The sequence below is a fragment of the Cyprinus carpio genome, chromosome B17, assembly GCF_018340385.1.
Source record: "Cyprinus carpio isolate SPL01 chromosome B17, ASM1834038v1, whole genome shotgun sequence".
Classification (NCBI taxonomy): Eukaryota; Metazoa; Chordata; class Actinopteri; order Cypriniformes; family Cyprinidae; genus Cyprinus; species Cyprinus carpio.
This window is the reverse complement of record NC_056613.1, coordinates 3,171,859-3,186,165: the sequence shown is the minus strand read 5'-3', so window position 1 is coordinate 3,186,165 and position 14,307 is coordinate 3,171,859. Positions and strand designations below refer to the sequence as shown.

Genomic DNA, 14,307 nt, shown 5'->3' with positions numbered 1-14,307 from the left:
TATGGAATAAAACCTCCATTGGTAGTGCAAGATGAATAAAACAAAATACTCCAAATTTAATAACCAAAGAAAAATGGACTTTGAATTCCAAACGTGTATGATGAAGACAAACTGAGGTGAAATGGACCCTGAATGTGACAAACAAGCAAGTGTACTTGAAAAAACCCTGGGAAATGGGGGTATGTCACTTATGCCATGCAGTAACACCGCAGACATGCATCAGTCACGCAGTCCAATCACTGTAGAGCTGAACCACTTCACCAAATACACAAAAGGAGCTTACACGTCTGCCTTTGCCGGCCGACCCACAGGCAGTGGAGCGTCATCACAGACAAAAACAGACAGATACGAGGAGAGAAAGAAATAAAAAGAGAGCAAACAATATATGAACACAGAGAACAGGATTCACACACACACACACACACGCTCACTTGCTTTTAAAATGAATGTCCCAAAACCCCAGAAGTAATAATCGAGAATGTGTTTCAGCCAGTTATTTAATCCACACTAAACCATTTAAAGAGAATATGAGAGGAAACAGAAATATCAATAAAAGCTAATTTCCCTGAATAACAAATGAAAAAGCAAACACAACAAATTAATGTTACAAAGTCAGTTACTAAAGCTACATTTAAGTGCTTTAAATACCTACATCAAACTGATCCAGGGCCGAGGTTGGAGCATTCAGGAATGCCAGGAAGGAATTCTGGGAGTCTTGGTGCTTGACCCCTGAAAACATAACATGACTTTAGATGTTACATATGAGCATAAACTGTCTTAACAATATCAGGACTGTCACTAAAATTTTGCCTGATTGATTTCAAATGTTTGTGTTTTTACCTTTGGATATGCGCAGACTCTCAGTTTCCTGTTTCAGCCTCTGGATCTCTGCCTGCAGGTCCTGCTTCTTCTTCTCTGACTCCTCCAGCTTGCTGTGCAGAAAAAAAATCAGACACAGAATGATGAGCATAACCTGATTAATATGCCAACATATGGCCATTTTTAGATCTTCAACGCTGGCTAAAGGTCAATTAACATTTTACTGAATTATTAAAGCCACGATGAAATGGACGCATAGACAGATCTTCTGTGTTTTGATACTGATCTGAGTGTAACATCATCAAAAAAGAATATGTCAACTTGGCACTGCAGTCATTCGCTAACATTTTTGAGTGCAATGTTGACATCAGATGGATAGAACAAGCTTACATTTTACTGTAATAATGCAAGTTTGCAGTGACGAGAAGTTATGATAATTTAAGTTAAATATTAGGTCAAAAAATAAAATAAAATAAACATTTACATGAATGAATTGTTTGCTATAAGATCAATAACATGCAATTAAAAAATAGATAAGGTGAATTTTCATTTCATGCTGACTTTAAAGAATTAACAGGTATCTAAGTTTGCATTTTTCATTTAAATTCAAATGTATATATAATATAAGACAAATGTATCGTTCTCTTTATGTATACATCTCATAAACAATCATCAAATTTGCACAAAATTGGAACTGGCCATCATGTTCTTCAGATATCGACATTGGTCAAACCCATATCCTTTGATAACTACTGCTGATTCTTACCAGCTACGCACCGGATTATCTACTAGATAACACCTATCAATCAATTTCCTATCGACAGGTATGACCTATTGGAAGCTTAAAAAGATTTCTGTTTTACCACTCAGTGGCCATATGTGACGCCTTGACTTTGTTGAGCTCATCCTGGATGGTTTGTTTGGCTCTAATTTCGGCATCAAGTGCAGACTGCAGCTCCAGACGAGCAGACATGTCCAGCTTAGCTAAACGTCTCACCTTCCAGGGCATGTCCTGGAAAACCACAAAACCCACTGGCTTACAACATGCAGTAAGATTTGATGCAAACAATTAAAGTTCAAAAAGAACGTTGTTTAGAATAAACTGCATTACTCACTCATGCTACAGTGCATTTCTAAAACTAAGAACTAAGTTTACAGTCAAGATCAAAGTTTAGCTGTAAAAGGACACTTACAGTAGCACGTGCACCCAGACTGGTGTTCCTCAGGCCTTCCAGTTCTTCTGTCATCTTAGTGGCCAAAGCCTGCAGATAACCTCGAGCGTCTTTCTCATCACTGACCCTGAGAGAGAAACACAGATGCTGAGAACTGCACTTTCAAAACATCACCACTAGATGGCCCCACGGCTACACAAATACCTAGGGTTTGGTGCGAAAGTAGCATCAGTACAATAAAAATCTAATTGCAATTATGCAGGGAGTAGCACTTTTTTCACCACTTTTTGGGAAATATTCATTAAATGTTAGGATTTTTAGCCACTGTGCAGAGAAAACAAAATGACTTGAGGACTATGCAGAAGCTTCTTCCGGCCAGTTGCTTCAAGCCTTAAGGCCCGTTCACACCAAGAACGATAACTATAAAGATAACTATAAAGATAACGATATTAGCGTCCACACCAGCGAACGATATCTTCTGTTTATTCTAAGCGCACGCTCTTCTGCCGCTTTAAATTCTCGAGCGCGTTACAGCAGGATGGATTCTGATTGGCTGTCAATTTTTTATCGTTCATCAGATGGGAAAAAAAATCGTGTTGAAAGTGATTCCAACGATATCGTTTTTCTTTGTCTTTATCGTTATAGTTGTGGTGTGGATGCTGCTGTTCTTTAATACTGAAAACGATTTTTAGAACTATATCTTTATCGTTATCTTTATAGTTATCGTCCTTGGTGTGAACGGGCCTTTAGACTGAATGCACATTAAAGTGATGATCTGCTATGGCGAATATATACTTGTCTGCTTTTAGCAAGAAGTACTGGGCTAATGCTATGTCACTTAAGTATTTATCAAGCTGAAAGGGTTTATAATGAGTCCCCACCCGCTCCTCCTCAATCCTACACACTTGCACTTGCCTTTTTGGCTTCAAGCTCTGGATTTGGACATCCTGCAAATTTACTGATGCATTGGGTAGAGCCATTAAAATTTGAATCAAGAACTCATCGAAAAGCACAAGTAAAGTTTTTTTGTAAATGCTAATTGTGTGTTTGAAATAGCTATAATTTGTGAGGATTCAAATGTCTGAAAAAAAAAATCAAACTTGTAGCGACATCAAAAAAAGACAATCTTACGAATAAAAAGCTACAAGACGGTCAAAAATGAACCAGGGTTTGAGGGCAAAAATGCCACTGAAAAGTGCCAAAGTGCACCACAAATTTAAGATGTGTGGGCTAAAATGGTGAATTTGTTTGATTTTTAATGTTATTTAACAAAAATGCATTTCATAATATTGAACTATGCCTGTCTAGTAATAAATTTGTTTAGCACCTTTGCCTGCAATGCACAGCAAAGGCAAAATGCAGTATTTTAACTACCAATGGAACTAACAAAAAACCGATAGCAATTTTCACAAATCTAAGCAGAGTTGAACCAGGACACAGGACAGGACAGATCAAAGTCTAAAAGGGTGTGTGTGCATGTTATGTGTGCTTCTCACCATTGAATGATTTCTGTGATCTGGGCCTCCCAGTGGGCCACACTCTCTTTCTTATCAGCCACTTCTCTCATCTCCTCCTCCAGCTGTTTGTTACTGCAGCTCAATCTCAAAAGAGGCCATCATCTACACACACAAAAACATGTTACTGAACATACACACTAATGATCACAAGATTTTATTCACCTTTTTTTATTTTATTCTACTTTTATTCACCAAGGACGCATTTAAGCTTGCAGTCAAAATGTACAAAATTTAGACGCGAGAACATCATGAATCCATTTTCCAAGCCGTGTTTTAATTATTCTGATTATCTTAGACTGGTTCTGGTAGAAACCGCTCACTCGTCATACACATAAACAGAGCTCTGGCTGTAATGCTCTTTTGCTAAATGCATGCAGTTCTGTTTATTAACCTCTAGAGCACCAAAAGTTACGGACTGCAGCTTTAAATTGATCATAACGTAGTTTAGCACATCCTGAAACCAATTTATATTTCAGTGAATGGGAAACAATCTTCGTTTGAGGCTTTTACTTCTGCACAACCCATGTAACACAACAAGCTCGAAAACATGCCCATTACCATGTTAGAAAATCACAAACCAATACAGCAATTTGGGGGGCCAGATGCAATTATACGGACCAGCGAGACCGAGACTGGCTCTCATCAGAGCCTGCTGAATGGACCACCATGCAAAGCCACCCATGTCACTGTAATACCCTAAACCACCGAACGCTCATGAATAAGCATGACCCCCTCCATCTGCAACGGCTCGGTTGACTCCACAGTAAACACGTCTGCTAGTACACGCATCTAGTCAATCTGATTTAGATGCACTCTCTATCTTAAGCAAGAGCTGGTGAGGTTGACCACCCTATAATTAGGTTAGCTTGCATTATCCGAGGTTTTCATTTATTACTACGCTCTGACCGGAGCACTGAGCCTTCGCTGTGGTCCTCGGGAAAAGCGCTCCAGATTCCTGTCTGTTGATCAGCATATTTTCCTGTGCTTACAAAGGGGCAGAATGCTGACTGACTTCCCAGTAAAACATTGGCATGGTGGACCATCTCTTCAGCTCAACGGACTCATGGAAAGACCACAACATTTTAGTCCGCAAATGACAAAGGCATGTTTTCTTTCTTTCACAACTGAGTGCTGCCCTCCAAGGGTTCTTCTCTAAACATCTCTAACTTCTCGCTGAGAGCTATGAACTGCTACATACACACTACAAGCATTTCTTTATGTGCTTTACACTCCGTTTGAAGCGCTCAGAAACGATACCCAGAATTAATTCCTGGTTTTAACAAAGAGCATCCACTCTGACCGCTAAGACGTGAAGCCTCCTGTCATCTTCAGCGTAATGACCACATCAAAAGCGACGTGGAATCTGTGACTTCAGGCTTCAGTAATATGAGAGATAGAGGTTGTGGTTTCAGGGTCGTGGGCCGATGTGTGGGGTGGTGTGTTAGTGTTACACAGCATCCTGGAGCCACAGTAGTGTCATAGTATCCAAGCCTAAAAATACTGGTGCACCACAAAATGGTAGTACAATTTTACAATATCCAGCGCTGTAAGTATAGTATCTACAATCGTTTGCACATCAAAAGCTTCATTCAAAACTAGGCTATGTCTGAAATAATCTAAAACAATATAGGAACAGGATGACAAATACGTGAGAATTGCTTATTAATAGTTAATAAGGAACTCGTTACATTTGGGTATCTGGTAGGATTGGGAATACAGAATATGGTCATGCAGAATATGTGCTTTATAAGTAATAATAAACAGCCAATATGTTAATAATAGGCATGCTAATAAGCAACTAGTTGATAGTGAGAATCGGTCCCTATACTAAAGTATTATCAGTTACTAGTGGTCAGCCGATATTTGGCATTTTCCAAATATCGGCATCAGCCGATAAGTTTTTCTGTTTGCCCGATGTTTTCGTGGTGGGACTTTTATTTTGACGGCTTGTCAGACTTTTATTTTGACGGTGCTGAGGCAGCGCCTGAACACACAGTGGTGCTCACATTCTCCCTCGTTCATTGTCGTCGTTAACAGTTCTTTCCACGGACAGATGTCTGTCTAATAATCAGATAGGACTGTTAAGCAAAGGAATTAAAATGTATACCAAAAAGTATTATAATGATTGCTTTTGTTAACTCGTGATTTCAAATTATGCTGCACTTCATGTTTTTGCCCAATGTCATATTCATGTCATTTTCACTGTGTGCTGTATGTAAAATGAGTGTTGCCTTGGCTTTATTTAAAAAAAAAAGAAGAAAAAGAGTGATTCCAAATGCATATAAACTTCCCAGAATACCGAGTGCTCTGTTACAGTGTTTACTTACTTTTTAATTAGATTTTTATTAAATATTTGTTTATTTGTGAAAAATACATGGTCAATTAAAGTATAAGCATCTTTATTTTACACATTTATTTTTTTAATCCATTTTCAAATTATTGTAAATTTCTTAAATATTAAATAAAAGAAAATTATATAGGCTTTATATCAGCCACCCTGCTTTCCAAGATATCGATATCGGCATCGGCTGTCGAAAAAAACAAAAAAAAAAACAATATCGGTCGACCACTACCCGTTACATTTACTGGAAATTATTGGAGAACAAGAGAGTTATATCAAAATAAAGAAAAGAGTGCGACAGCCATAAGTTTTAAAACCTGGAAAAGTTACGTTTTTGAATGGGCTTTTGGTTAAATATCTGAAATATGTTCTCTGGTAAACACAACCTCAAGATATTTTCAGTTTATATTCTATGATGAAATACATCAATAATTCCCACTTGTTATTTTTTTAAAAACTTTTTCTTGTCCTGAAATAGGCTATTGCTAACAAGTGGCTAAATGGGACTAAATGAGTTGTAGCTGTGTAGTTTGTTCTTCAAAACTTCAGCTTTTAGCTTCTGTCGATTGTACCGTGCCTTCATAATTCATAAAAGCGGTGTTCATTTATGGACATGTAAAAATCATAAGCTTTTGGTAGTCACAAGAGTGTAATTTCTGCAATAATCCAAAAGCCAATTGTCTTTTTGTTGAATAAACCAGGGTGATGCAAACTTCGAGACTGGCCAACAAAAATGTGTCACCCCTACATGAGTTTCCTACAGCAATGCCTAAACAGCTGTTTGTCTTTTGGTTTACTTTATCCGATTGCCTGTGGTTCCTGAGTGACATCAATGGAAAAGCAGAGTCATTTCAGAGGTATAAGCAAGCTATCTAATTTGAAAAACGATTACGAATGCATTTCTTTAAAAATAACCTGCATCAGCACATTACGTAAATGAACTGCTCGATTTCATGTTGACTTAAATATATCATGACAGCCCTAACAGTGTGTGCATGTTCACCTTGTCAAGTTCGCTGGAAAGTTTCTTGTTCTCCTCTGACAGCAGCACTCGCTCTCTCTCGTACTTCTGTTTGTAATCGGTCTCAAACTCCTCTCGATCGCTCTGACTGTGAGGGTGAAATGATTTATTGAACATCAGGGTTACTGCACTCAGCATCTAACACACACTGCCAACATACTGACACAAGCCAAACTCCATAACTTATTTTATGGAACATAATCTACGCTGTATTTTATTTCTTCCCCTGAAGTCCACTTATAATGTTAGTCAAGGTTCCTTGCACCACAAACGATTGCAATTTAGTTTTACATGACCACATTCCAACCTCTCTGACCCTGAATTATAAAGCAAAATAATACATGGCGGTATTAAAAAAAACAGCTTAAGTAAAGCGTAATCTCTTGCAGTAAGATCAGTACCTCTCTCGGCGGGTCTTCTCCAGCTTGTCTTTGAGCATCATGATCTCTTTCTTTAAGGTGAGCTGCTGTCCCTCTGACTCCCGCAGCTCCTTCTTCAGGTTCTTCAGTTCGTTGGCATGTTGTTGTTCTCTGCGTGACAGCTCTTCCTCATAGAAAGCGGTCTTGTTCTCCAGGTCTGCTCGTAATTTACTGAGCTCCTGGTGCTGCTCAGATGACCCAACGCTTGGAGAGCGGCCCACCTGCTTCTGCTGCTCCACAGCACAGAGAAATAAAAGTTAAAGACTTGTACAGAGCTTATCTCAAGTTACATGAAAGTAATAATAAAATAGCTTACTAATTAATATAATGTACAAACTATAATAAGATTATGCTTTAAAATTAGTAAAACAAAATAATTTAATTAAAATAATGTATTCATCTTTATAATGTATTAAAAAATAATTATATACTTATAATTAAATAATTTATGAACTATAATAAAATAATGTATTCAAAAACAATTTAATTAATTAAACATCTATTAATTACATATATTTAAATCATTGATGAATAATGGTGTATTAAATTTAAGAAAACAATCAATAAAAACACTTAAATTATTACATTTCAATAATTCAAATATGATAATATATTTAAAAGAATCCAAATAACTAATAAAACGACTAATTGATTATATAATTACATTTAAAATATATATTAATTACAATTAGTGCTGTTGAATGATTCATCGCATCCAAACTAAAAAGTTTGTTTACATAATTTGTGTGTACTCTGTATATTTACTTATATTATAAATACATACACATCTACATTTAAAAATTATATGTAAAACATATTTATATATAAAATATATATATATATATATATATATATATACACACACACACGTCTAAATATTTCTTAAACATATACATGTATTTTTATATATACATATAAAAATATATATCTTACATTTAAGAACTATATGTAATATATTTATTTATAAACATGAATATCTATACATGTAAATATTTCCTAAATGTGTGTGTGTATGTGTATAATATAATATATATATATATATATATATATACTATATATATATATACATATATATATATATATATAAATACACACATTCATGTATATATTTAAATATACACAGTACACACATTTTTTTGTAAAGACAAACTTTTATTTTGGATGCGCTTTATCACAATTAATCGATTTGACAGCACTAAATAATTTTACACACTTTCAAACTGTGATTATTACTTAATTTATTAAACATTTGAGTCTTATTACATTGTGGTTGTTGCAGCATAATAAAAGCAAGTCAACAAACATCACATGCTACTCTTATGCAAATTTCCCATACCTGAAGGCTTGCACTGTTTCTAAAACCCCCTTAACAGTATTTTGAGAGAAAAAGTGTGTTTGGGTACACAAACCTTCATTCCCTCCAGCTCCTCCTCCAGCTGTCTGCTGTACTGCTCACTGCGTTCCCTCAGCTTCTTCTCTTTCTGAGCCTCAGCAGAAAACTCTTCAGCCTGGGCCTCCATCTACACACACAGACACGGAGTTTGCACATATGTAATGTATGAACCCACTGAACAGACTCCTGCGATCAGGCGTTCTCCTCCACACTAACCTCTTTCTTGGCCCGCTCAGCTTTGCGCACTTCTAGCCGCAGCGCCTCCACCTTCTGATTGAGGGAATCCATCTCCTCTTCTTTGTCCCGGAGCTGTCGGGAGAGCCGTTGCTTGTATGACCGCAGCTCTGTCACCTTCTCGCTCACCTCGGCAAACTCCTGCATGGCCATTTTCCTCTGGCTGTCCGCCTCCTTCAGCTCCTTGCCCTGAGTCTTCAGCTTCTCTGAGGACTCCTGCAGACTCTGTAGCCAAACATAACACAAAGTTGAAATCATTTTATCAATTAAATACATTTAAATGATTTATTAATTCTACATTATCCGAATAAAAACCTCATTTAAATTAATTTATTAATAATTACTGCATACACTTTAATACTGACTTGTGATTATTGCAAACAACCTACTTATTTATTGAACATTTGAGTCTTTTATTATATTGTGGGTGTTGTCATTTAACAAAGTAAGTAAACAGATGTCCCATAGTACTCTAAATAATAATAATAGAGAATTAATTTATTATAATAAAAATTTTTTTTTATTATTATTGCTTAGTAGTAGTAGTAGTAGTAAATACAAAATTAAAATTAAAGTAAAAATTACTAAATAAAAACAGAATATGAAATAATACTATTGTAATTGTAAAAAAAAAAAAAAAAAAGGTATTTAAGAAAAATATTATAATTGTAATATTTTATTTTATATTACAATTGCAAAATTACAATACTAATATTCATGGCTCTCATAATTTCTTCACTTTTAAACATTAAACCATCAAATGTTTATTTTTACGAAAAACTGCAGGAAGCCCTAACAGCGTCTTTTTGTTGATAAGCACTTCTCAATACAAATATGGGAAGATGGTTTGCGTGTAATGCGTTCTCAAATCCCTTCATTCTGAAACAAGCAGAGCGCATCTATTTAATTAATTTGCAGCAATTGTGATGTGATATTCACACTAAGCCATGATGTGATTTCAGCTTTCGATTAACTGTGCCCTTTCAAACAAATCTCTGCAGCAAGGCACTTTGCTTGGGAGAGGCATTGCTTGTGTGAAGCTGCAGTTGAGGTTGTACCTTCTGCAGGTCATCTCTCTCCTGCTTCATGCTCTTGAGCTGTTTCTCCAGAGATCGGATCTGTTTGGAGGAGTCCTCCAGATCCCTGCGGGCAGAACTGGCCTGTTCGAACTGCTGCTCCACCTGTACTGTATCTGAAGGAGGAGAGAGACAAAAAAAAATAAACTAGAAACACAAACTATAATGTGAGGAAGTAAATTATATATATATATATATATATATATATATATATATATATATATATATATATATATATATATATATATATATATATATATATTTTTTTTTTTTTTTTTTTATTACATTTGAAACACAACTGCAAACATGTTTGTAAAAAACTAAACTCATGTCTGGTTACATGAGAAAATTGCATGATGCATGTATATATGCAGCGACTGAGATTACCTGCGATCTGTTTCCTCAGCATTTCTATCTCCTCCTTCAGTCCACGGATCTCAAACTCTCTGCTGGAGGAAACAGGCCCGTCCCCGCTGGAGTATTGCAGTGCCTGAACCGTTTTTGTGGACTCTGAAGGGCAGAAGACATTTTAGCTGTCAGCCAAGCTGTGAACTTATTCTTTGGGATTATTTCAGCAGAAAATAAAAAGGTCACTCGACAGATAAGACGGAGAGACACCTTGTAGTTTGCGACTGAGCTCCAGCTTCTCCTGCTCCAGACGGCGGATCCTCCTTTCGTACGCCTCAGTAGCCAGACTGTCTTCCAGGCCGCGCTGCACGGACACATCCATTTGTGCAGTTGCCGCAGACTCCCGCAGGCAACCGCGGTCAGACAGCGTACTGTAGGAGAAAACACGGTCAAATGATCACAATAAAGGCTCATAAGAATGTTTTTTGTTTTAACCATACCATGTTAAAATACTGAGTACAACTTTTGTGTTCTGGGTCAAATTGACACATACTGGTGTCCAAATTGACAAAAATTGACAAAATGAAAAACACTAAAGATTCATGCAAAGACGAGAAAACATCTACTGCAGCTTGTCAGAGAGAGAGAAAAAAAAAATCTATTTCTATTGTGTTTGGTGACAATTTGACACATTTATTTTCTTAAACTCCTTTTCAATGCAGTAATCCAGTAATTGAGATGCAAAAAATAGCAACCTAAAACAGCAAATTTTCCTTTGATGATTCAGAAGAAAAGTCTTCAATTTCAAGTTCTCACTTATTTCCTATTTTAGTGTTTGATAAGCTACATTAATGCTTTTCTGTTTTTCAAAAAAAAAATTGGCAAATTGCATGGAAACCAGTGGAGGATCAATTTGTCTTTCCAATAGTGATTTATGTGTCGATAAGTAGTGAAATAAATAGTTTAACCAATGTTTCAAGCAGTCTGAATATCAAATGTTGGTCAAACTGACCTGGACACAGACTGAGGGTTAAACAGAGAGGGAATTTGAAACTACACCTCATGCAGAGATATCTTACCAGTTGCTAGTGTAGGTGAAACCTACAAATGGGAGATGGTGTCCTGAGAAGGTGGTGTGGGAAGGAGGTGGCATTGTCTCCTAAAACAGAGCAGGAATTGTAAATTGCAGCTGTACAGTTGATACGCCAAAGGTTGTGGGTTCAAACCCAGCAATGAGTGATCTTATTAAGGTATGTCTAAAACTCTACCGTGTTCTTGAGGCAGTCGTCATCCACATCAAAGTTTGATGTGTCAGATGGGCTGCTGACTTCAGGGATGTAGGGGGCGTCACATTTGAGGATGTTCTGCCAGTCAATGCCGGAAAAGAAAGGGTGCTGTTTGAAGTCCTCAATGCCGTTCTGACCCAGCCTGTGCTCTCTGCAGCAGATGAGTCTGCGGATCAGGTCTTTGGCATTTTCAGAGACGTCCGTCACATGAGCAGGAAACTGGAACCGCTCCTGTGGGAAAAACAAGGGGAAAAAACACTTTAAAAAAAAAATGGAGACAATATTAGGCTTTCATGGCACTTCATGACATTTTCAATATAATAAAAAAACTATAGTACTTGACTGAAAAATTGCTTGTTGTGTGTTATTCTGTACCTTGTGGTTCATAATCTTGCCATACGTTTCCACCAGGGACTCTGCATAGAAAGGAGTTTCCCCATACAGCATCTCATACATGCAGACGCCCAGCGACCACCAGTCACATTCCGGCCCATATTTCCCTTTCCCGTCCTCCATGGCCTGCAGGATCTCAGGAGAGATGTAGTCTGGGGTACCCACAGCGACGGAGGACTGCACCTGTGAGGAAAGAAAATGGACATTGGAGGAAAGGCTACATATTGCACACAAAACTGGAACACATACTGTATTGTTAATCTAACCAGCTATAATCAGATATCTGAATTTACACTGTCAGCAGTAAGGGCGTATATATTTTTATCAATTCTTCTTTAGAAATAAAGTTGAGTTTAAAAGGAACACACTTTTTAGGAATACTATTTATTAGGGTAACCATACATCTTTTTTGTTTAAACTGACTAAAATGTGCAGGTTTTGGCTTCATTTTCTATTCACATGCTCTCTATAGTCCTCATACATTATATGTCTTTGTATTTGTATTGCTTTTCCCATCAGTATCTGTAAATCCCACCTTTTTGCACACTATGATTGGTCGATTACGTACAATGCCTGCATGCTATTGGTCGAACAACTTGTCAGTTATGACCCCAAGTATGAAAACAACAGTGTATATTATGCAATATTTTCTGCGTTGTTCTCTTATTAATGTCTTTAAAAGTCTGTACTAATAGTCGTTTTCTGCTCTTTTTTCATGTATATTCTGTACAAATGCTCACAGAGGCTTTATATAAGAAAAAGTCACCTTTTTTCACAGATATTCGCATTTTGTATTTTTTTTTTTTCATTTAGTCAAGTGTCTGGCAACCATTTGAAGGTCTGTCTAGTTAAACTAGTCTTTAAACTGTAAAACTTTTCAGATCAAATAAAAGTGTTTTATATTGTCAATTCAACTGATAATGTTTTCTTGGTGAATCTCAGAAAACCTGTCAAGAACATGTAAAGGTTACATTACACACACAAAAAAAATGTGGAAAAAAAATCTGATATTTTGCTTAAATTAAATCGTTATGTACAGGATTTCTTTTTAATATTTTTATTTAATATTATTTAATCTTCTTATTTTTTGTGGGGGGAAGGGGGACAAACATTTTTCCCATTTCAGTTTTGTCATGAAATGTGAACGGATGTGTTCTTGACAGGTTTCGTGAGATTTATCTATTTACTGTGGCGTTTGTTATTAAGACTGCAGGAGAATTCAGGACCTGGCATGTTGAGAACAGAAAGAGAGAGGCGTTCAGTGTCTGTCTGAGCAGATCAGATCACATCACATCCTGTCAGTGAACAAGGTTGCAATACAAAGTAATCCCTGGAAATGCTTTTTATTGGCACAACACTCATAACTATAAAATGCAAATGAACAACTGAAGCCATCACATTGGTTGCAGCCAGCAGAGGTGGGCGGGGCTTAGGGGAACATGACGGTCAAAGTATTCAGATGCAACAAAGACCTCTCAGAACACAGACCGCACTGAGAGAGAAAAACAGAGAGAGGTATCACCCAGAGACCACTAATGAATGGGGGGATGATTGGAGCTTCCTGGCCCGGGTTCAAGGGGGATGAGCGGGCGGAAACCGTCTGTAAGGCAGCCCGTGGCAGATGTGTGTAGCTGGAAGAATTTGTGGAAGTGAGGCAGTAAATTAGCTGCTCTCGCTGGCAGTGACACACACTTGAAAACACATGGACATGTGAAGAGAGTTAGGCACACACGTGCGAACACGTAGAGACCACACTCACGCTGCTCTTGTCAGAAGTCGGGGGGATATCCTGCCGCTCTGTCTGTGACGTGCCAGAAAACAGCAGCACATATCAGATGAAATACTCACCCCTGCTTCAAAGATGTGTGAAATACAACTCTGATCATGAACTGCCTTTCAAACCAAGGGTGTCCTCTGGGTCTCCCATTCTTTTATATTAAAACAGTGTGCCTACAGGATAGAGCTGGAGTCCAAATTCATCCATAGATTTTTGTTTTTGTCAAGCACAATTCGCAATTTAATGTCTAAGCGCTTCCACTAGGTGAAAGGTGAAAGATGTCAGGTGACCTAAAACTCCTTCTGTAGCATTTTTGATTAATTGTGTAGTAGTAGTCAACACACACCAATCTATGAGCAACGGCTTCATTTTCAAAGTAACGATTGGCACACTTTTTTATCTCATGCTCACAAACGCTGCATTTATTTTAATAATAAAAAAAAAACAGTAATATTGTGGAAATATTATTTGAATTTAAATGAACTGTTTTCTATTTAAATATTTTTTAAAA

The 14,307-nt window shown here is 37.0% G+C and overlaps 1 protein-coding gene across 1 annotated transcript in view; it reads right to left on the bottom strand.

Moving 5' to 3' along the window:
• LOC109107447 (serine/threonine-protein kinase MRCK alpha-like) overlaps positions 1-14,307 on the bottom strand; it is a 69,942-nt gene that overhangs the window by 22,582 nt on the left and 33,053 nt on the right. Inside the window, exons 7-22 of the mRNA XM_042743049.1 lie at positions 12,002-12,202; positions 11,609-11,857; positions 11,420-11,499; positions 10,611-10,771; positions 10,380-10,502; positions 9,975-10,108; positions 8,899-9,141; positions 8,699-8,809; positions 7,272-7,519; positions 6,827-6,958; positions 3,488-3,592; positions 2,013-2,118; positions 1,683-1,831; positions 841-932; positions 653-729; positions 284-322 (exon numbers count right to left, since the gene is read on the bottom strand). Of these exons, the coding sequence (XP_042598983.1) occupies positions 284-322; positions 653-729; positions 841-932; positions 1,683-1,831; positions 2,013-2,118; positions 3,488-3,592; positions 6,827-6,958; positions 7,272-7,519; positions 8,699-8,809; positions 8,899-9,141; positions 9,975-10,108; positions 10,380-10,502; positions 10,611-10,771; positions 11,420-11,499; positions 11,609-11,857; positions 12,002-12,202 (2,250 nt within the window). The remainder of the gene's footprint in view (positions 1-283; positions 323-652; positions 730-840; positions 933-1,682; positions 1,832-2,012; positions 2,119-3,487; positions 3,593-6,826; positions 6,959-7,271; positions 7,520-8,698; positions 8,810-8,898; positions 9,142-9,974; positions 10,109-10,379; positions 10,503-10,610; positions 10,772-11,419; positions 11,500-11,608; positions 11,858-12,001; positions 12,203-14,307) is intronic.